The sequence below is a fragment of the Lygodium microphyllum genome, chromosome 4 (assembly GCF_053477565.2).
Source record: "Lygodium microphyllum isolate KBCC chromosome 4, Lygodium_microphyllum_v1.1.10, whole genome shotgun sequence".
NCBI lineage: Eukaryota > Viridiplantae > Streptophyta > Polypodiopsida > Schizaeales > Lygodiaceae > Lygodium > Lygodium microphyllum.
Window position 1 is genome coordinate 175,457,458 of NC_141138.1, and position 22,317 is coordinate 175,479,774.

The window sequence follows — 22,317 nt, forward strand, 5'->3', positions numbered from 1 at the left end:
TGTGGAGCATGACTAAGGGGCTATGATGTTAATGTAGAATAAGGCTAAGATGAATAGGCAAGCCTCAAGGGCCCTATCAACATAAGAGTTGGATTCTTTGCTAGTAGAATATGGCCTTTGAAGCATGACATCATAATCTACGGGATGTATCATGCGATAACATGGATATTCATAGGTAGTCCTAGATATAGAGGCACCAAATGTGGGTGAAAAATATAACAAGCCAAGATCTCCTTGATTGTAGCCAAGTGCCAAACAACCTTGTGCACAAGGACTTGGATGGAAACATTGCTAAACGATTATTAAGCATGGTTGTGACCACCCAATCACCAATGCCTCAACCTCTTGTTGAATCAAATGTGATGCAATGATCCAACACCTAGGTCGATCCTATTTTGCTTGCAAAGAAGGAAGTATCCTTCAATAGGGTTAGTGGAGAGGCCTTTAGTGACATTTATCATTTGCTAATCCTCACATTTGATCAAACAGTGAGCCTATGAGGGGAAAGAATGCAAAGATGCTAAATTTGGAGCGTTGGCCATTGGTGTGTAACCAGCTTGAGTCAGTGGTACTAGTAACAAAGCATTCCTACGGGCCATTTTGGCTGGTCTCGGGGCCACTTTTGGTGGCACGCTATTGGTTCGTGCTCTATGTCACTGCGCTTCTAGACCGGACAGTGGAAGCAGGTTACATGTTGCTGTAGCCCGGCAGAAATGGGAGTTTTGGCTGGAAACCCGTCGTTTCTGCTCTCCTCTTCGTCGAGGTATCGGAGCGCATTTCAGAAACTAAGCTGTGGCCGCTCTGTCTACTTCACCAATTATGTAGGTGAGGCCTTTGCTACAATGAGAGAGAGAGAGAGAGAGAGAGAGAGAGAGAGAGAGAGTGTGTGTGTGTGTGTGTGTGTGTTGTCTTTGCAATGCATCTCACTGCTTGGCTAACTGTTCACCTACTTTTGTAGTCTTTGCAATGTATCTTACTGCTTGCCAAATTATTCACCCCGCCACAATTCAGTCAAGAAACATGGCACACCTCTCCATTCAAGTTGATTTCAAAGGAGGGATTACGTGCTATTGCTTTCTCAACTTGCTGCTTTATGTTCGTCATGGTGTTTTTTTGGAATCTTTTACCCTCAGCAAGACCAACGATTTCATGTATGGAATGTTTGGTTTTGAAGTACCGATCTAACCACTCCTTTATTGCGGGCCAAAAGAAATCATGGTCCAATGCCTTGTCGAGACACATCCCCCGAGGATCCCAGAAACGGTGTCCAAAGTGTGGGCAGTTCTTGTACCTGTCCTTTGTGGGCAAGAAGCAGTTGTTATGCGTAGATACCACCACTTGGATAGAATCATGTTATTGGCTAGAATCATTGACACGAGTGCTCTCTTTCCTTGGTGAGTACTCAATTGCAGCTGAATCGAGTGAAACCGTTACCATGTAATTTCCTTAAAGACCTACTCAATAGACAATAAGTTTTGAAGATATTGCAATCCTTGATGGTTTGTTTCTGAATTCCCACCTGATTGAGCAATGTCCCCACTTGTACACAATGCACGCACTCTGGTATATTGAATACCAAAATCTTCTTTCAGCTTTTGGTTCTCATATAGGCAGTTGGTTGTCCATGCCGTTGCAACCTCCACTTGCATGAAAAAAAACCAGAAAAGTTTCATCTGGATCAGGTTAAGTACAGAATAAAGAGTTAACCAACTTCACACAAAGCTTGTTGTGGTTGATGGAAGTGTGAGTGAAGTATATTGCCCCTTGAACCACTCATGGAACAAGATAGCAACATACTCGGGCCATGTACATATGTAGAGGTTTGCTGCATGAATGTTGTTTGCACTTTTTCAGGATCCATGGTTATCGTTGTTTTCACAGTCGAGAACTTGAGGTGGATCTTGTTCATGATGGCTTCTTGAAGGTGCACTCAAATTTCTCTCATGGTCCTTCTGGGTTTACAATACTCGGAGTTAGTGTCAAGACACATAATTACAGATTGTAAATGGAGCCAGCGATGCTCCAATCTCTCGTGCCACACCAATGCTGCACAATTCTGCTGCAACCCACCTCCCAATCTCTTGCTCACTTCTACAAAAATTCTCTACTGGAATCTGTGGGGGTTGTACTGCCCTTACCTGTGTTTTGCAGCATGGTAGAAAATGTTTAAGTTTCTTGCTCTTTCCAGTACTCTGGTCCCTTTTCAGTTTTTATCTTCACCAGAATTGATTATATTTAGTGTTTATTTAAGAGACCCAGATTGTCTGCTAGACTTCCATATGTAACATCCTGATGATACCATTTGTGGGCTATGAAATGCAATGATCACCTTCTCCAAGATGATGCAGAGGGAGTCTTGCTCGTGTGTTGGAGGGAATGTGAGATTGAGGTGAGCTGGAGTGTCATAGCTTGCTTGAGGTGGACTCTTTTGGAAAGATCGAGAGAGAGTGAAGAACTATCCTAGATAGGACAGTTGGGGGACTTTGTGGATTTGAAGTGCTGGCTCATGTGTGGGCTCTCGGAGCTGATACTTTTACAAATCTCTATTAAACTGTGGTAATAAAGATTTGAGAAACTCTTCCATCTTTCTTGGGTTCTTTCATCTTTTGTTGAGTTATGCATTAGGATTGTGACTCTTACAATTGGTATTAGAGCCAACTCTCGAAGGGCGACAATTGATTGGATTGGAGGATTCTATTTTGCTTCTTCTTTATTGCAGGTTGCAAGAATTTGCTTTTTCTACCCGTGGATGCTTTGTACAAAGATGCTTTGTATATAGATCTTGCGAGGGAAGTGGAGGCAACATGAGTAGTGGTGGAGGCAATATACTCGGAGGTGATGTCACTTTGCCAAGAGCTCATTATACTCCAAAGTGGGGCAACTTCTTTTTGTTTGATAATCTCCTAGCTTGAAGGGAGGTTGTTGATATGGGGTGGCATATGGAGCGATTGGAATAGTTAGTGGTCCAAATTCAGCAGATGAAGAGTTTAGTACGGCTTGGTGGCACAATATATCACCGGTTAACAACGAGAAGGCCAGCACTCTTTGCTTTTCTCCACCAACAAGTTCACATTGAGGATTGGGACACGCTAGGCAAGAGCACTCATTCATTTCTACTCACATTTCTAATACCTTCAATCATGGTAATTGTGAAATGTGTTTTAAATGTGAAACGCGTGAAAGAGCTGAAACGTTTCACTGAAATGCAAAATGCCTTGAGGGAAAGGGTTGACTGAAACATGATTTTAAAATGGAAAAAATGGTTTTTTCTTGCTTTTTTGAGGGTTTTTGCACACTATGTTAAGAGGGTACCATTCTTATTGATCTCACCCAAAAAAAAAGACGGCATTTGTTGATAGGAAAAGATTTGCATGGTATAAATGCATAAGTTCAAATTCATTGTTTATAAAAAAAAACTCTCACATGTATTATTCATCTGTTTCAATTGGCGACTCACTTGGAACTTGCCCAAAGATGAAATGTTTCGGAGTGAAACGCAATGTTCTAGGGGCGAAACATTTTGGAGGTGAAACGTTTCATGGTTACCTTGCCTTCAATCTTTCTTAACGAGGTGTCTCAGGCCACCTTGAGTGTTTCCACTTGCCTTTTGCGTCTACCCCTAACCATTTAGTAGGTCTTTGCATGCTTCTAGAGTTTAACTGAGAAGGAACAAGTAGCGATGACGAAGAAATTAAGCATTCTAAAGTTTGATGAAAAGTGCGATGGGAAGCTTGTGTAAGTGAAGGAGGTGAAGAGTGACCTCGCCTTAGTGTGGCAAACGGAGGGATTTAAGATTCTTCACGTTTAGAAGAGGCAAATGCATTGGATCTATGTTGGGAGTCGTACCTCAAAACACATGGAGTGAGCACCTGGGCCTAGATGAGTCAACCTTTCTTTAGTACTTTACTTTGATGGACTACAAATTAGAGCAAAGGAAGGAGCGGGAGCCCTTTAGGCAAAAACAAGAAGAGGATGCGGATACCTTTGCTTGCTAAATGCAAGCAGCAATAGTATGAAATGCAATCAACACTGTCTAGTAGGGAAATGTAGTAGCAAAATGCAGAGTTCAAAAGGCTGAAAAAGCCCCAAAAACTAGTTGTCTAGCTGTAGCAGATACAGATGATCAATAATTAGCATGAGATAGCAACACAAATGTGGATCTTGAAATAAGAAACCATGTTAGAGGTGGATGCAACAATGGAAGCATAGAAGCATGTTGAAATAAATTGCTGAACATAAGACGGAAGAAATAGAAAAGAGAAAACACAAGAACATTGCCAAGGAGAACTGAGAGATGTGCTTGGGAAATGGAATCCATATACCAAACACGAGATAGTTGCGTATAAGAGTGTCACTAGCTACGTGGGCATTGGCACTGGCTCCCTCTCTCCAATAGGACCTTACATTGGAATCTTCTAGTGGTGGTGAATGATGGACCGTGGAGAAGGGAGCCAGAATATAAAGGCAAGAATATGCCAATAATGCCAAAAAATCATCATAATGATAATTAAAAAATACCTAAAATACTCAGGATGGTCTGTCCCTCTAAGGCACATCCCAAAATCACTCATGAGCTGACTTAACATGCTAACGGGTAGCAGGGGGATGAGAGGATGAGGGTGGCTAGTTGATCACAAAGGATCAATGATGGATAATGAGAGAGAGGGTTGGCTGCCTATATATGTGCAAACAGGGATTACAACTGGTATAAAGTGGCGCTCTATGTTGAAAGAAAGAGGTTTCCATATAAAGGAAAGTCCCCAAGTAGATTGTAATCCTTGAAGAAGCTCCTTAAGATCCTAGGAATCCGCCTTTAAGACACAAAGGGCCAAGGAATCCATAGCCGCATCATCGATATCATCCCCCTTTGAAAGGGATGGGAGGTATGAGGGAACCACTAAAAGAATGGTGGGGGATGGGATGAAACTTATGGGATAGATGGTGCACATCCAGAAATTGGCGTGACAATGGAAAATTGCTTCGAAGGGCCTTGTACAATGGAAGGGAATGGAGCATGTATAGCCCTCTTTCTTGCCAACATGTCATAAGAGTGGCTCCAGTAGAAGAATCCTACACAAAGATGGCTTGCTTGGTGAAGACAGGTAAGGTATGGAGTCTAGTAAGGCCATGAACAGAGAGGAGTGGGAAGCCCAAGTCTAGAACGTGTATGATTTTTGAAATGGAGCTCAATGGATGATCAGGCAATAATGGTAAACTACCAATGCCACGAATAGAAACCAAACAAATGTCACCAACAATGACTATATCCTGAGATGGATGAAGATGTTGCAACAAATCTCCTTGACTTATATGACTTGATGTATCGCGGTTGATGAGCCAAGGCCTGCTCAGAAGACGAGATAGCCGAAGAAGGCTCCTTCACTTGATGAATGTGAAAAAAAAAAGACTCAGTGGTAATAGCTGGTGTCAAAGTAGAGGTAGACAGAGGCTTTGATGTAGATCCATTCTTCGCTCCTAGACGGAGGTGAGGGTATTTCTTCCAACACTTCTCCTCGAGGTGAGGTCTTCCCACAATGAGGACACATAGGACGCCCTCTATGCTTCTCCACAAAAGTTGAATTAGAGTCAGAAAATGACATTGATTTTTTCCTCTTCCCTTTCTTTTGCTTGGCTTGTCTTGTACCTGTAGATAATGCTGTAAAAGCATGGCTATGTACACGGGCTCCACCAGAATGTATTGCCTTGTGACATCCATCTTGCTCAAGAACGAATGAGATTGGCTCCTTCCAAGCGAGTCTCCCTTGTATGAGAGGTGAGAAGACTAGTGTAGAACACATTATAGGTCGGTGACGGAAGATACGAGGGAAGTGTCACAACTAGGTCCTTCGAAGGAATGTCCTTACCAAGGGATTATAAGCTCATTTTGAATCTCCATCTTGTGGATGTTATCCCTAATCATAGGGGAATCTACGATAGAGAGCTATTGTAGCTTGAACTTGAGAGAGAGATGATGCCCAAATGTTTGGATCCATAGAGAGTTGCCAATCTCTTTTGAACCTCTGCAGCAATGTGGATACGTCTTATATGCATGAGCACGAAATTTGCACAAGTCAAAAAGGGAAACAAGTGGGCTGTAGTATTCAACCAATCCCATAAAGCCATTGAGTTCGAGGTTGCACCATTGCGGTGATCCACAATAGGTCGAGGTATAGATATTGCAACAAAATCCCAAACCTTGTAGGTGTTGAGAATGCACTCAACTTTGCAGGACCATATAGGGTAGTTTGTCCCATCTAGCTTAGGGTAGGATAGGCACTTGCATAGGGGGTGCTAACATTGCCAATCAGGGAGTAGAAGCCTCAAAAGAATAAGAAGGGAGAGAATGGAAGGTTGGTTTCACCGATCCACACGATCCCCCAAAGCATACACGTCCATGATAGATGTCCTTCAAGAATACCTTTGAAGAAAACACTAGAAAAAAAAGGTATTGCATTGGGTGTTCTCCGTTTGTTTGGGGTCCATTAGTTGGCTGATTAGAAAGGACTGATGTACAACAATGATAGATGGGGAGTATCCGAGGTGAAGAAGTATGTAATGCCAGGCAAATCTGCGAAATGCAGATGGGCAAGGGTGTAGGATGAAAACACAGCTTGAAAACTGCTGCATGTGCTGCCTAGTTGGTGACAAGAAAGGGCCACCCAGGAAGAAGACACCTGGTTGCCTTGCAATGGAGGGACTGTCCTGCTCTGGATAAGGTCTGTGCACCTGAAATCCCTGCTACCCAGGTCAGCTGAAAGGTCCGAGAGATAAAACACAGCAGTTGAACTGACAACCTGCATAAAATGCAGGTGAAGTAGGGTTGTTGCTGCAAAAACATAGCAGTGAGGGGCTTCAAAACAGGACGCCCTGCATTGGTTGATGATCAAACATAGATTTTCAGGTCTGAGAAGTGTTGCCTAGCTGGTTTGCAAAGATGGACAACTGCTCCTCTTCAAGAAACTCTGGGTCTCATGTGTGGCTATGATACCACGTGAGTGTGTAGCGGAAAGAAAATCCAACACCAATAGGAGAGAGAAAGAGAATGCAGGTGAGAGAAGGAACAATCTGACTGCAATGGCTGAAGAATCAAAGGTTGCAACAATCAGGCCCAACACGTGGTTCTATGCATTGGTGTGGGTGCTAGATAGCAAGGGGTGAGAGAACGAGGAGGGCTGGCTGATCACAAAGGATCAATGATGGATAACAAGAGTGAGAGGGCATGTTGCCTATATATAGGTAAATTGAGGCCACAACTGGTAATAAAGTGGGTAAGCCCATAATGGGGTCCTAGGACATAGTACCCAAAAAGAAATGCAGTAATGTATCCTCTATAAAGTGCCAAAAGCACATAAAATGACATACAAAGACAATGTTAGAGCTCCTAATGTCCTCGTTTGACTCAAGAGTCTCAGACTAAGGCTCATAGGTAGGAATGATGGTACAAGATACAAATGTTTGCTAATAGTATCTTTTTCCCCTTATTGAGGATGTGATTGTTTCCAAGTTTGTTGATAGCTTGCACAACATTGTTTCGATTGACGTGAAGGCACAACGTTGAGATTCTTTGGAGTGGGTAATGGAGTTGGCTACTACCGATGAGATGCGAGAGAAGCGCACAAAGATGGGTCAATCTAACCAATCCATTGTTGCTAAAGCCAAAGAGAAGGGCAAGTCCATGAGTAGGGGGTTGATACTTCTACGATAGCGGTTGCTCTCGGGAGGAACAAATGAAGCTCAATGAAGAGAATGAGTGTTTCACGTGTAAGTAGATGAGGGATATTGCTAAGAATTGCTCCAAGAAGCCTAACCCAAAGATCAAAACTTCCAAAGTGAGGGTCAAAATGTTGTGAAGGCAGCCTCAACCTTGTCCATCACGGCTTCTACCCTTAAGATAGCACTCTTCAGAGATGTTGAGTTTTCTTTGTTGGGGCCTCATGATCTTGTGCTGGCACAAGCCATCTTGCACGTTGCTTGGTGGATGCTAGAGTCTAAGAATTTAATTCAGGGCAAGTTTGTTGAGAAATATCATTTCCATATGGTACTCACCAATGTTGTACAATTTGTGAAGCAAACTTTTCAGGCTGAAGAGGTAGACCAAGATTAAGAAGTACTGTGAGCAAGTGGAGAACGTAGCTATCAAGAACGAAGTGTTACTAGAGTGATCTTTAAGTGACCTTCATGTTTCTCTATTGATTTGGAATATACTAGTATATCGTCAAAAAATACTAGCACAAAATCATCTAGATATGGTTGAAAGATGTCTTGCATTAGACGATTGAATGTAGCTGGGGCATTAGTCAATCTGAATGGCATGACTAAAAATTCATAATGACCATACCTAGTGTTGAAGGCAGTCTTTGGGATATCTTGTTCCTTGATTCGAATTTGATAGTATCCGGATCTTAGATCAATCTTGAAAAAAACCTTGGCTTCGTGTAAGTGATCTAAGAGTTTGTCTATCTTGGGTATGGGGTACTTGTTTTTTTATCGTAACCTGTTTTAGTCCTTTGAGGTCAATGCAGAGTCTAAGTGTTCCATCCTTCTTTTTCTGGAAGAGGACAGGCGTCTCCCAAGGTGAATTACTTGGGCGGATAAATCCTTGTTCTATCAGTTGCCTCAGTTGTTCCTCAAGCTCAATAGCTTCAGGAATAGACATTTTGTACGGTCGTTTTGACACTGGCTCGGCTCCAAGAATCAATTTTATTTCATGATCAACCTTACGCTTTGGAGGTAGTTGAGTCAATTCCTTTGGGAAGACATCCTCGAAGTCATTGATCCGCGAAGGTAGAGTGCCTTCATTAATCTTTTCGACCTTATTCAATCGGATCATGTAGATTGGTTGACCTTTCTTCAATCCCTTACTGAGTCGACTTGCCTTGGCTAGTTGGACTCTAGTTCTTCCAGCTTTCCCATATGCCTTTACGGTTTCTCCTTTCAAGTCTTAAAAGATTATTTCCTCTTCAGCACAGAGATTCTGGGCTTTGTTCTTCTTGAGCCAATCCATTCCCAGAATGCAATCGTAGCATCCTAGTGGTAGGATTCGAAATTTTGTTTCAGTTATATGGCTGTCTAACTGAAATTGAAGTTTCCCTACAGTTTCGGTTGAGGCGATTTCCTTCCCACTAACCAATTCTACTATCATTTTCCTTGTTCCCCTGGATTCTAGATGCAATCTTTTAACTGTCTTAGGTGCAAGAAAGGAATGCGTGTTACCACAATCAATTAAGATCATAAACGACGTACCCTTGTAAGTAACTGGAGATTGAATTACTGAACATTGGTGGTCCGCTCCTTTCTTTTCCATAGTAGCATGAATGGATCCTCTTTCAAATTCTTCACCTAACGTGCATTCCTCGAGCTGTCCAATCATGGTATTTACCCGGGCACTAGCTGTTCTTCCACGTCCACGGCCTGGGTGGTTGTTGCCATTCCCTCGGCCTCTTCCACCAACCTGGTTTGGGCTAGGATTTTGAGGACGGTTAGGACAATTAGTCCTTAGGTGTCTAGTCCTTCCGCACTGGTAGCATTGCCCGATTCCTATCCCATTTGGTCCTTGGGTGATTGCATTAGCTCTACCATTTCCTCTGCCATTAGTCATGTCGATACCACGGTTTTGGTAGCCCTTTCATAGTTGTTTATTGGATGGTTCCATTGGCCATTTCGAGTGATTTTTTTGGCCATAGGTTTTGCTCGCATAAGAGCATCTTCGAGAGTCGCTGGTCTCATTGATTTGAGGCGAGTTTCCAAAGGTGGATTTAGTCCTTGGCAAAACCTTGCAATCTGTTGAGATGTTGTCATTAGGGGTGCATATTTGCGCAAACTCACAAACTTGGAATAGTATCATTCCAAGGTTAGGCTTAATTGTCGTAAGTTGTAGAATTCATTCATCTTTATTGATTCAAAAGATGGGGGAAGATAACGTCCTTTCACAACTTCTTTGATCTCCTCCCAAGTTTGGGAAGCTTCTGTTACTTCTTTATCTTGGCAAAATTGTTTCCACCAAAGCTTAGCTTCGCGAGTAAGATGAAGACGAGCAGTCATGGATTGATTTGTAGCAGTAGTTTCAGCGGCTAGGAAATAGTCGTCCAAAGCCTCAAGCCATGCTTTTGCATCTTGCTTCACCTTGGGTCTTTCACCATTAAACCTAGGTGTTGGTGTCTGCTTGAGAATAAACTTCTTTTCTTGGAGTTCCTTATATGTTTTATCAATTCGCACTAGTTTGGTGATTCTAATTATCTCCGTAACTTCTTTGTTTCAAAATGAGGTGTCTCTAGGAATCGATAAGATTTTGGGAGATTGGGATACTCTGGAAGCTCATAATTTTTTTAAAAATTTATTTTTTTCTTTACACTCCCAAGAAGGCGATCCTATTGAGAGAGAGAACCTTTGTATATTGGTCATACATTCATTTATTTCTCATTATAATTTTTCCATGTATGTATCTTGCCTTATCATTTCAAAGAGTATCATACTTTTACAAAGTCTTATCAAGTTGAGGTCCTCAAACCATTTCAACAACTTGAGATGGACTTTTACATCTTCGTATAGAGTTGAGACTAAGTATAGGTAAGGGTCATCCCTTCCCTAGATTTGGGCTTTAGTTTTAGCTCAAATAATTCCATAGATGAATCTTTTCTAAGATAGCCATTACGCTTTCTCTTAATTCCAACATGTTTGATTGGCACACAAGCAGTGGAGTATATGATCTCAAACATACTCCATAAAGCGTATTTCATCATTAACTTGCCAAAACAGCTCAACTATCATTATAAGCTCATAACTCACTCTTCAATAATAACGAGACTTTATATTTATGAAAAGTACTTACAAAGATAAATTTGATCATACTATGATCTACCAATACATCATCTCATGGATCCATTTCTCATGAAAAGTATCACGGTCTATATTCTTATATCTTGGGGGATTCTCATGTACATGGCAAACAACATAATATGGTGGCTCTTGGGGATAACCAAAACATCCAATACCAAAATAAGGTCTTCTTGGTACTACAACCCCTCTCTCGGGTGGTACTATTTGTAACACTTTCCGATATACCCACAAGGTTTCAGATACAGGCTCATCCCCAATGTCTAGTAACCATTCAGCAAATGCACGGAACAAAAGATATATCTTAACTATCCTTAGTTGTTCAGCCCATCGAAATAGTTCATAATGAAAAAGAATGTTATGCTCACAATATATCTCCATATGTGACCCATTCCTTGGCCATAAATCTCTCATGTACCATGTGTTAGGATAAGGTTGCAGTACAATTGGAGGAATAAAGATCATTTCCATTATCTCAAATATAGCCTCGCGGAATGAGAAATTATTCAACCCTAAGGCTACTTGATACATGATGGGAAAAATATCCCGCAAACTTGTAGCTTCCTTATCGCTAAGTTCTTGATGAGCACAATGTGTATGCTACTGTTAGTGCAAGATGTTCAACAACAGTTTTCTTCAAACAATTGTGGTTATTTTATTAATTTCTTTTACATGTTGACTAATTAACCTTACGCTAAAAGCTCTCTTGAAACCTAGGCTCCTTTGAAACCTAGGCTCTAATACCACATGTGAGGTGCCTCCTTCAACAGACCCGGAGGAGTCCTCTAGTAGTCGATTGAAAATCATATCCATGCACATCACCATCCCGTCTCCCCATGGGAAACCTTGGACTTAGTTGAACATGGGAATCTCAGTTTTACTTCATAGGGAAAGCGTGGACAAGTCACCCCTAACAGTAATGTAACGCCCACCTAAGAAAGACCACTTTGTAATCAATCAAAGGTAGGAATGAGGTTAACACCGCACTTAGTTCAAAGAGAGTGAGAGACGGGGAGAGTGTAACTCGATCACCTTACCGATAAGGTAAAATCTCAGCTCTGGCCCCCTAAAATGGCGTTAAACCTAGTAATTAATCCTACCGGTATTGGGAGGGCCACGATTTAATCAGCTCTATCTAATGTTGGAAAGTTACCCGACTTATCGGGTGCACCCAGCCATAGGCGTCCAATCGTCAGGATCGAAGCCTCCCACTTTTCTCGATGGGTTTGATTAGTTTTCTAATTAGCAAAGCATACTACCACACTGTTTGGACATATAAAATCAGCTTCCTTTTATTACTCTGTTAGACTAGGTTCATTAAACTCAACCTTTAGCACATAACAAACAATTCGGAAAATCAGATACTTTATTTCATAATAACATCCAGAGCTATCACTCCGCAGAGTGGTACAAAACCGTCTTTCAGCAGAAAGACACTGTCCAGCCTAGGATAGGACCTTCCAATCCCTCGGGATTGGGCTGTATGTGATCGCACTCCGTCCGCGGTCAACAGGGAAATTTATTGGCTTAGAGGCTCTCTAAGCTTCCCTGAGCCTCAGGAGTCGTCTTACATAACAAGGGCACTTACAACTTAGCCCTTTGCTCTCTTAGGTGCTCGAGTGATCAAATAAATAACACCTACCTTCCTCGGGAGCGTAGGATCCGCACCCGCATGTGAGCTTTTCCACACTCCGCAGAGTGTAAGGGAGCATTGGGTTGGAGACCCCAATGTCCCAAACTACCACAATCCACAATTCGTCTGACTGTGCAAGCCCGGAATCATAAGAGCCATAATTCATCATTCACAAATCCAAAAGCAATCATAACCATAAGACATTTTAACATAGTTGTCAATGCGATGCATAGAATCTATCCTCTTTATCAATTTCCGTGTTCCTTCCTAAAAAGCACTTGATAATACTAACGTGCTTTTACAAGTCTAAGTAAGTTTCGTGATCCATATCTTGGGTACTGACCTGATTATCTTCGTTTGGCCATCCATCGTGACTACGGTTTATAGCCGCAGCCTTGATTTGTTACGGGATGGCTGGTTCTTCGGTTTGAATGGGTTTGGAGTAAACTTCTACTTGTGCTTTAGCATCGTGTTGAGTTTCATCAGCAACAGCGGCGATTACTTCCTCGTGTTGGGGAGGTCTCTGAGCGTGACCTCGCTCAGCATCTCGACTTCTCTTGGGAGCCATGGAAGAAGCTTGATGGGTTCGGGCAACGCTTTCGTGTAGGGGTGGAGAGAGAGAGAGAGAGAGAGAGAGAGAGAGAGAGAGAGAGAGAGAGAGAGAGAGAGAGAGAGAGAGGCTCGACTGATTGCAATAGAGCTTCGTCGCGTCAATAGCAGCAGAGTGACATCTGCATGGGTGGTTGTGTCTGTGTGTGTTTTGATGTGACGCTCTACCCCTGTTTATATGGTGGGGGGTAAAGAGAGGGCGCCTGCTTTTTGGCGTTTTTGATGACATCATCGATGACAAAGATTTTCGTTTATTTCTACCCTGCAACTTGTTTGGATCATAACTTCGTCATATGAACTCCAAATATAGTTGTTCGAGTACTCAAAACGATCGGAACGCATCTAATCGACAAGGGAACGCGAGCAGAATTGCGAAAATCCATCAAAAATAGGCGAAAATAACGATTTTTGTAAATTGTGTTATTTTTATCGATCTTTTGTCTTAGATGACTTATTCTCTTCAAAATAAGTCACAGTATATATTTGGATCCGTCTGACGTGGAAATTAAGTCATCTAAACATGATATGAGATTTTAGACTATTCTAGTAAACCAGTCCTGCTTTCTGTAAATCCTGTAGAGGTTTTGCAGTTTTTTTCCATGTGTGGATATGCAGCATAAATTAATTTTCTTCGGAATGTATACACACATTGTTTATTAAAATAAACTAAGTAATGGGGACATTACAGCCAATAGCTCTTTCTCATAGACTTGCAAATTCTTTTCTGTATCGTGGAGAATTCGGCTCTCATAAGCCATAACTCCGCCATCTTGTGTAAGAACAGCCCCAACGCTATTACCACATGCATCATATTGAACTATGAACGACTTTCTTAGATCGGGCAACATAAGCACATGATTTGAAGTCATCTTTTTCTTCAACTTTTCAAATGCTGAAATTTCCATTACTGTCCATCGAAATGGCATATCCTCCTTTTGCAAGGCATGCAATGGAGATGCAATTTCAGCAAACCCGTGTACATACTTCCTATAGTAAGAACATAAACCCAAGAAGCTGTGAATCTCATGCACATTTCTCAAAGGTGGCCATAATTGTATTGCTTCAACCTTTACAGGTCCATGCGAATACCATTAACCAATACAATATGCCCTAGAAAGTGGATTTCATGCAAGAAAAATTTACTTTTCTTGTCATTGATAACTAGCCTATGGTAACGCAATTCATTGAATACAATGTCTAAGTGTTTTTTATGCTCTGCCTTGTTCTTTGAAAAGACAATCATATCATCAAAGAAAGTGCCCACAAATCTTCTATGTGGCTTGAAGATACGATCCATCATCCGATTAAAGTGGCAGGAGCATTCGTAAGTCCAAAAGGCATAACAAGAAACTCATACAAACCAAAAGATGTTCTAAAAGCTGTCTTAGGCACATCTTTTGGTCTAATGCGTATCTGATGATACCCGCTTTTCAAATCTATATGGCTAAATATGGCTGTCTCTTGTAATTTATCCATAACATCATCGATCCAAGGAATCGGAAAGCGATTCTTTATTGTGATCTTGTTTAGAGCACGATAATCAATGCACATATGCCATAAACCATTATTTTTCTGCACCAAAAGCACTAGAGAACAAAAAGGAGATGAGCTGGGCTGAATCAACCCTTTTTTTAACAGCTCATTTACCTGACTCATAATCTCCTCTTGTTGGGTTGCATTGACTCTGTAGGGTGGCTTATTAGGTGGGCTACTTCCAGGGATAAGATCTGTGCCATGATCTTCTGGCCTTTTAGGTAGTAGCTGCCCTAGAAGTGATTGAGAGAAGCAATCAACATACATTTTCAGAAATGACATGCGATTCTTCTCTAACTTAGACATGTTTCCAACATTCTCACTATCATCTTTATCCTTAGTAAAAACCAAGTATGCGAAAGATGATTTTTCATTACTTTGGAAATGGCAGTTGCAAATACAATAGAGACAAATTCACCTTTTAACTTTACATCAAGTGTGAGCACCTTTTCCTTATGCTGAATAGTGATATTTGTTGCACGAGAATCAATCACTGCATGCATACGGTGACACCATGGCATACCAAGCAATACATCACAACCCTCAAGTGGAGCAATGAAGAACTCTTTGGTGTCCACATATCCTTGTATATGTAATCGAAGCTTTCCAATGAGCAGTGAGACGGGCTTTGCATGGCTTTTACATGCCATTCCAACTTTCCCCATGGGTCCCATTTCATCCTCTCTGATGCCTAGATGGGCGGCCATGTCAACAGAGATGAAGTTGGCTCGTGCACCATTATCAAAGAAAATCAATGCATGCTGATCCCTAATTTTGCCTCATGCTCTGCACAACTCAGTAGCATCATCATTGGGTTGATCACTAATAACATCGAGCACCAATTCCACTGATGTTTTGGGCTTCTTTCCTTTAGAATCTTCTTGATTTTTTGATTTTCCAGCTTATTGCCTATTTGGATATCCTTTGCAATGTGACCCTCCTGTTCACAAATAAAACATTTATTTGCAGCCATCAATTCCCTATGTTGTGCCAATGTTTTTGACCCCTTTCTTTGTTGTTTTGGTCTCGTTTTAGGCTGATTTTCAGATCTGCCCCTTTTCTCAGCCTTAAACAACTTTTTATTCGGCTTCTCCCCACTCTCTAGGAAGCCCGAATCCTTCCCATGCTGTTGGAGGGGTTCTTGTCGAAAGGTCGAATCCATCGAGGATCAGAAGTAGAAGGAAGTAGAGATAGGAGATGGAAGAGAAGATAGAGAATACCCAAGTGGTAAACACTACAAAGACAAAGCACAATGAATTGAATCAATATGTATTGAAATAACTTGGAATCTTCGCACTACTTAGAAGCAATCTCCAAGCATTAGATCTCCTGGAGCTTCTTCGTAGAACAAAACGTGCATCAAAATTACAACTCCTTCTCTGCTGCTCTGAACCCAAATCTGATGGCCCTGTTGGCTCCAAAAGGGGGGTAAAATCCTAGGATGCTTGATTACGGATCTCCCAGATCACTCTTTCTTCTTCTTTCAGTTCAATCTGCAGTTTTCAGTTTATTTACAGCGATCGCGACACGCACGATTTCGTCAATCTGTTCCCTCTTGTGAAAATCCAATAATTGGTTGAAAAAGCAACTAGCTTTTTGCATGCCATCCTAATCTAGAAGCTTTTTTTAACTTTTTCGGATTTTTACAATAAATAATATAAAAAATAGACTAAAATATCCAAAAATCTAGTATTTTCGGATAATCCATGCAACTCACACTAGTACTAATGGCTCAAATCACATTGACTCTCTAGATCAATAAAAAAGTCGGATGATGATACATTCCATACTTTTTCACACTGCGTTCTCATAATATCACGACAACGTAGCAAAGTATTGGCTATAGCAGCAATCTCTATAAGCTAAGACATGCTAGATACGATGGATTTAATGCAAAAATCTCTGATTCCTTTGGGCAGCCCACAAACATATTTTTCCACTTGCTCATAAAGGGGTACGGGGCAATAAGAAGTAATAGGCAGCAGTGCATTCCAAAACTTCTTATTATATTGCTCCTAGTTCTTACATTCCTTAGTATCTAGCTTGTTCCAAGTTGTCATGACGTCCACCTTAAAGGTACTTGTCAACCAATTCGATGCAAACATTTGCTTAAATTGTACCCATGTTGACGGTGCCCTACCTTGCATCAAAAGAGTGGACCACCACTGTAATGCATTCCCTTTCAAGAAAGTGGTTGCCTTTCGAATCTTTGAGGACTCCATGAAGTTCCCCCTCAATAGGCTGTATCAAACTGTTGAAAGAAAGTCAAAGCTTTTAGCCTATCTTGTACACCATTGAAGGACTGAAACTTCACTCATTTTCTATCCTCATCATAGTCTTTTGTTGCCCCTTTGGGTGTCAAGTTGTCATACACTGGCTGCTGCAAAAAGGATGCATTTGCTAAATTTACATCAAAACCAACGCCAAATGGAGCATTTGCATGACCAATATTCATTGCTTGAGCACATAAGCATTTGGGGGTGTAGATACAATACCAAATATGCTACTTTGTGCCCCGAGTATCAAGCCAATGCTGCCATACGTAGGGTTTTGCATATTTCTAGCCATACGCGAATACATTGGGCCTTGCACACCATGCATTGGTTGTTGCATACCATAGGGATTTGTGCCATACATTCTCGTATGTGGTCCTTGTCCAATCATAGCATGAAAAATTGTGCTTCCACCAAAATATCATGGCTACCACATCATAGTATGCCTGTCCGGCTATCCAAAATCTATTGGATTGACACTTTTTGTGATGGCCTTGCATTTGCATTCCTTGCTCCATAGGTACCAACTGTTTTATTTCATTAGCATCTTTGGGGGCTTCATATGAAGGGTTTGGCATTATCTTTAGTGTATCTTCTTGTCCCGAAGGTGTAGAAGATATCTTCTTCTTCTTGCCTTTGCTGTCCTTCTTTGGAGCATTCAAAAATCGGGTAAATTGAGGATCCTTTGCCAATTTAACAAAGAGATTTGCTGCTGTCCTCATCCAATTCTTGAATTGGTCATAAAATTCCTCTTCACTTTGCTGGTCATCAGCCTTCTTATGCCTTGAAGGTTGTGCATCTTGCCCAATAGCAACATTTTCAGCTCATGGTCTGCGCCTTGTCCAAGGTCAGGCATTGCATTTCCTTCATTCCCATGTGAACGATCATACTGAGAGGCATCATCATTGCTTCAATCCATCTCACTGTATGAAGATATATTCTTGTAATTTCTCAGCTGAGAGTAAAAATCAGCACTAGCACAAAGCTTTGGTTTGCAATTAGGTGCCTTAGGTCCATCTAATCAAGGGATTGAGTGGTGTCTCGGCAACAAAACCACGTAACCAGCCTTTCTTCTGTGGATGGGTGGTGAATCCCTGATTACAACTTAATTACAACAGAAAACAAGTAATGCAAATCTGAAAATACAAATTTACCTATTGATCTCGGACAATGCATACCTGATTGGTCCCAAAATTGGTGCCTCTTTCGGTATTTCTTTAGCTTTATTGAAGAAGAAGTTGATTTACAATGGGATTCTCCCGATCCCCTTCGCAATCCAAACTCCACTTGCTGTCTAGAGTGACCAACAAGTCTTTAATCTGATTTGCCCCTTGATTCGGGCACTTAATTGGTCTTTACCCACTTCATAGACGATGGAAATGCCCCAAATTCAATGGTTGGCTAGTCCTCCACCTGAATTTAGCTGAAATTCACCTTTAGCCTCGAAAAATCCAAGTCTTGGAGCTTTCAAATTTTGGCACTCTTCCCGAGGCTGCAGTTATATCCTAATTTCTGCTGTAAATTAGGCTTTACAGCAGAGAAATTTGCAATTTCTCAGCCTCCAAGGGTCTAAATGCTGAGATCTTCGGAGCAAGGCTGTGAAATGGCTGGGAGATGAGAGAGAATGCTGTAGAGAGGGAAAATTCAGTTTTGTCGCGAAGAATGACTGAGAATCAGTCAATTGCAGTTGCTGCCTTGCACAACAGCTTGTAGATACAAAGAACTGATGAAAATTAGTCATTTACTGCTGGCTGCCTTGTTTCAACAGCTTGTAGATATTGTGACCTGCTGTTGATTGGTCTTCTCCTGCCCTTGGCTGCCTCAGAAGGTCCTCCAATGGCTGCAAATCAAACCAACAACATCTCCTCTCTCTCTCTTGCAAGCTGAATACCCTAAAAATGCCTCTCTCCAGCCTCTAAAGACCTTTTTTAGTCTTGCATGGGCATTTTGGACAAGTGGCAGCCTTCCCAAATGGTTTTTCCAGCATTATCCATAATTAAATATTAAATTTCAGTCTTTAAATATTGAAAATTAATCTAATAATTATTTATGTGCCCTAAAAAATAATCAAATTGGTCAATAATTAAATTTGCTAGGCAACTTCCATTCCCGAGTGTCTCTGTGCCAACTTTGACCATCAGATTGGCGTTAGGTACCATTAAATACCACTTCTCTAGTGTCAGTAATTGACACTTATGTCCAAATGAATGACCTAGGTCAACAACTGGCATTAGATACCACCAAGTACTTGTGCGGCATAACTTATAACAACTTTTGCCTTTGACATCTCGTGATTTCCTCGGGTCCCGAGCTCGTAAAATTTACTCTAATCCCAATTACAGCTCACATGTGCAATATTTACTTAGCCATGTGATTAAAAATTAATCCACATTTTAAGTGGGGTTTTCAAAATACATGTCCTCATGACATCTAATCAAGGTGTTTCTTACCTTCACAAAACATGCAAATGTTTCAGACGTTATGCTTAGGTAGGAAACATGTTTCTTGGCAACTATACATTTGTCTATGGCTGGAATCATTTCTCAATGTTTATACCTTAATTCACAAGAGCTTGATTTAATTTCCTCATTGAATTTCGTCATGGATCAAATGATTAAGCATATTAGGTATTTGCAAGTGCAAGGACTCTTTCCAAAATTCTAAATTGTTAAGTAGGTTGCAAGGATAGCGGATCCCAATGGGGTGTGTGTAGAAGGGGTGCTGATATGGGTAGGTTCTGCTCCTTGGCATGGGAAGGGGCCAAGGCAGAGGGGAAGGGAGGTCATAGGAGTAGGGATGAATTAGATCTGGAAGGCTAATATCTGATAGATATTGAACTTGGTAAATTTTGTAGACTGGTAGTTCTTCAATTTGTTTTAAATTTTCTTCAGTTCTTCATGCCATAAAATGTTATTGCAGATAATGTTGTTAATGTCTAAAATATTATGCAATCTTGCTTTTTTATTGCAGAATTGGAAGTATGTTTGTGTTATCTTCGCTATGGTGAAAAGAATGTTGGGTTTAGAAGTGTTGTAACTTTGAGCAGCATCAAAAGTCGAGATGGAGAATCTTCAAACTTTGTAAATGTTTCCTTGAGCAATAAAACAGTGTATCCTGCTACAAACACCACAGGATCTGACTTATACTTCCAAAGCAGCCTACTCTTCCAAAATCGAAAATTATGGACCACTATGCCTGTTCAAATGGGAAGGCGCTCTAGTAAAATAGCACTGAGAAAGGTCAGTAAAATGCCTTTTTGTAATATGTGCTGAGTTGACATAATGGTGCATTCTAGAATTCATCTTCATTTCAACAAGTGTAACCAATGCTTCTAAAAACATGAGTTTATGTATCTAGAACAAGCTCGATTGTTTATCATTGCAGATAACTGTTGGTATGCTATGCAAGAATCGTGTGTGTGCATGCTACATTTTTCCAACTGTATTCAAATGCAACCTGGTTATGGAGTCTGCATTCTGATCTATCTTGTGTCTATGCTTTCTTTTTTGTTCATATGTCTGTGTGATCTTGTCTCACATGCTTATTGCTTCCATTGAGTGTGCATTCTCACATGGTATGAGATGTCCAGCTTTTGCTAGATGTTTCTTGCTGCATTTGAGACATTTGTCAATGGCAGCCTACGGTGCTGCTGGATAACATTGGATTTTGAGCATTATTGGTGCAAGGTTGTGTGAAGAAATGCTCTAAACACAAAAAGCATGAAACCAATTGTATGACAAAGCATAGATCGATAAACTCAAAACACAGTTAGGGTAACTCAGAGACGATGAACACAATGAATAATAAAGTGAATGAATAATGAATATACAGTGCTCATGCAACAAACACACTATGTAGTGAATACTCAAACTCGAAGTCTTGTATCTCTAGGATCAAGGTAGAGGTTATAAGCTGTAGAGTGTGTTGTACTCCAAACGGATACCGAATCGCAGCAAAGGCAGCCTCGGAGTGTTGAACACTAGCAAACGCAGCCAAGGAAGGCTGGATTTGATGTAGACAGCAATGCAGGAGAGAGAAAGACTAAAACTGTAGGTACCTAAGGAGATAGAAAATCTGCACAATAGTTAGATGCAAATGCATATGACAGGTGAGAGAATGTCAGGTGGCAGCCAGAAACTACAAACACAGCATTTGGAGGAGAGAGAAAATCTTGGCGACAGTTGACAACAGGTGGCGACATCATCGAGCTATAGGGCGATAGCACGCAACTATAGGCCATAGCTCCACAGGCCTAGTGACAGCAGCATATGCGCATTGGATGTGGCAATCCAACCTATATCATAGTCTTCAGTTGCTTTTCGAAGATCCTCTTCATCATTATCTTGCTCGTTACTTGTATCTAGCATTGATCTAGGATTCTATTTACTTTTATGGAGGTCTATATGTGTGTGTCGAGTGTGCTTTGACTTTATATTTGTTAACAAATGTTGATTTGCATTGAGGAAAACAAGGTCCTTTGCTTTTTGGATTCCTAAGCAATTTCTTTTCTTTGTGTGGATATGATTGAAGGTGCTCCAAGCAATGGTAATGATGAGCATATTTGGTTGAGAATTCGGATAGTCAAGTTTGAAGAAGCGGCTCAAATAAGCCGCTTTATATTTTTGCCACCAAGTTAATATTGACAAGGAATCTATAAGTTAAACACAATATTAACCAAAATTAGCCCTTATTTATTATCATAATTATATTAAAAATAATTATATAAATTAATATTATAATACTTACAAGTAATTACATAAAGATTTGAAAAAGATGGATGAGGTTATAAGCATCAGGCCATCTAAGCATTCTCACTTTATTGTGGTAGTTTGAAGTTAATTTTTTATTAATCTATGTTGCTTTGAAGTAGAAACTAACTTTTAAAAAGCTGAATTTCAACCTCCAGCCATCTCTACATCTGCTTGGAGGTCCTTGGGTTGGAACTTAGGATAAGTTGGATAAGTAAGTAGAAAGTAATATTGATTCCACATATTCACAGCAAGTTTTCAATCTGGAATATTTTCAATCATCTGATTGATTGGCTCATAAATCTTCCTAATATATGGAACATCACTGTCCACATGGATCAATTACTTTTGTCAGCATCCGTACTGCCAGATTGTCATTTCTGCAGCATTATTGTGCAATCAGACTGCATTTATTGCAGTTGCTAGATTTCTGGTGGCAGGTCACTCATATTTTTGATCCCAGATGCAGGTCAGCCAGTTTTGGGGCTTTTTTGCTATTTATAGTTGCCTCCCCAACTTGGCTGATCATTCTTTTCTGCAGATTTCAAGAGCACACTTCATCTTCGGCATTCTCCTATGTCTCTAGCGTTGCTGCCATCATCATTCTCAGCCTGATCTAGTGCCCTCACTGATGCCTTGGGCTGCATGCAAGGACTAATCAGTCCACACTCTTGTATTCAGCATTCAT

General features: G+C 40.9%; 1 protein-coding gene across 2 annotated transcripts in view; it reads left to right on the forward strand.

Annotated features, from left to right (window-relative positions):
* Positions 1-532: 532 nt before the first annotated feature.
* LOC148037939 (YebC-like protein) overlaps positions 533-22,317 on the forward strand; it is a 49,635-nt gene continuing 27,850 nt past the window's right edge. The window contains exons 1-2 of one of the 2 annotated variants that reach the window (XM_087676972.1): positions 533-825; positions 20,014-20,120. In XM_087676972.1, the coding sequence (XP_087533098.1) occupies positions 714-825; positions 20,014-20,120 (219 nt within the window). In that variant the 5' untranslated portion in view covers positions 533-713. Of the gene's footprint in view, positions 826-19,851; positions 20,121-22,317 lie in introns of both variants that reach the window. The other variant, XM_087676971.1, reaches the window with a different exon arrangement.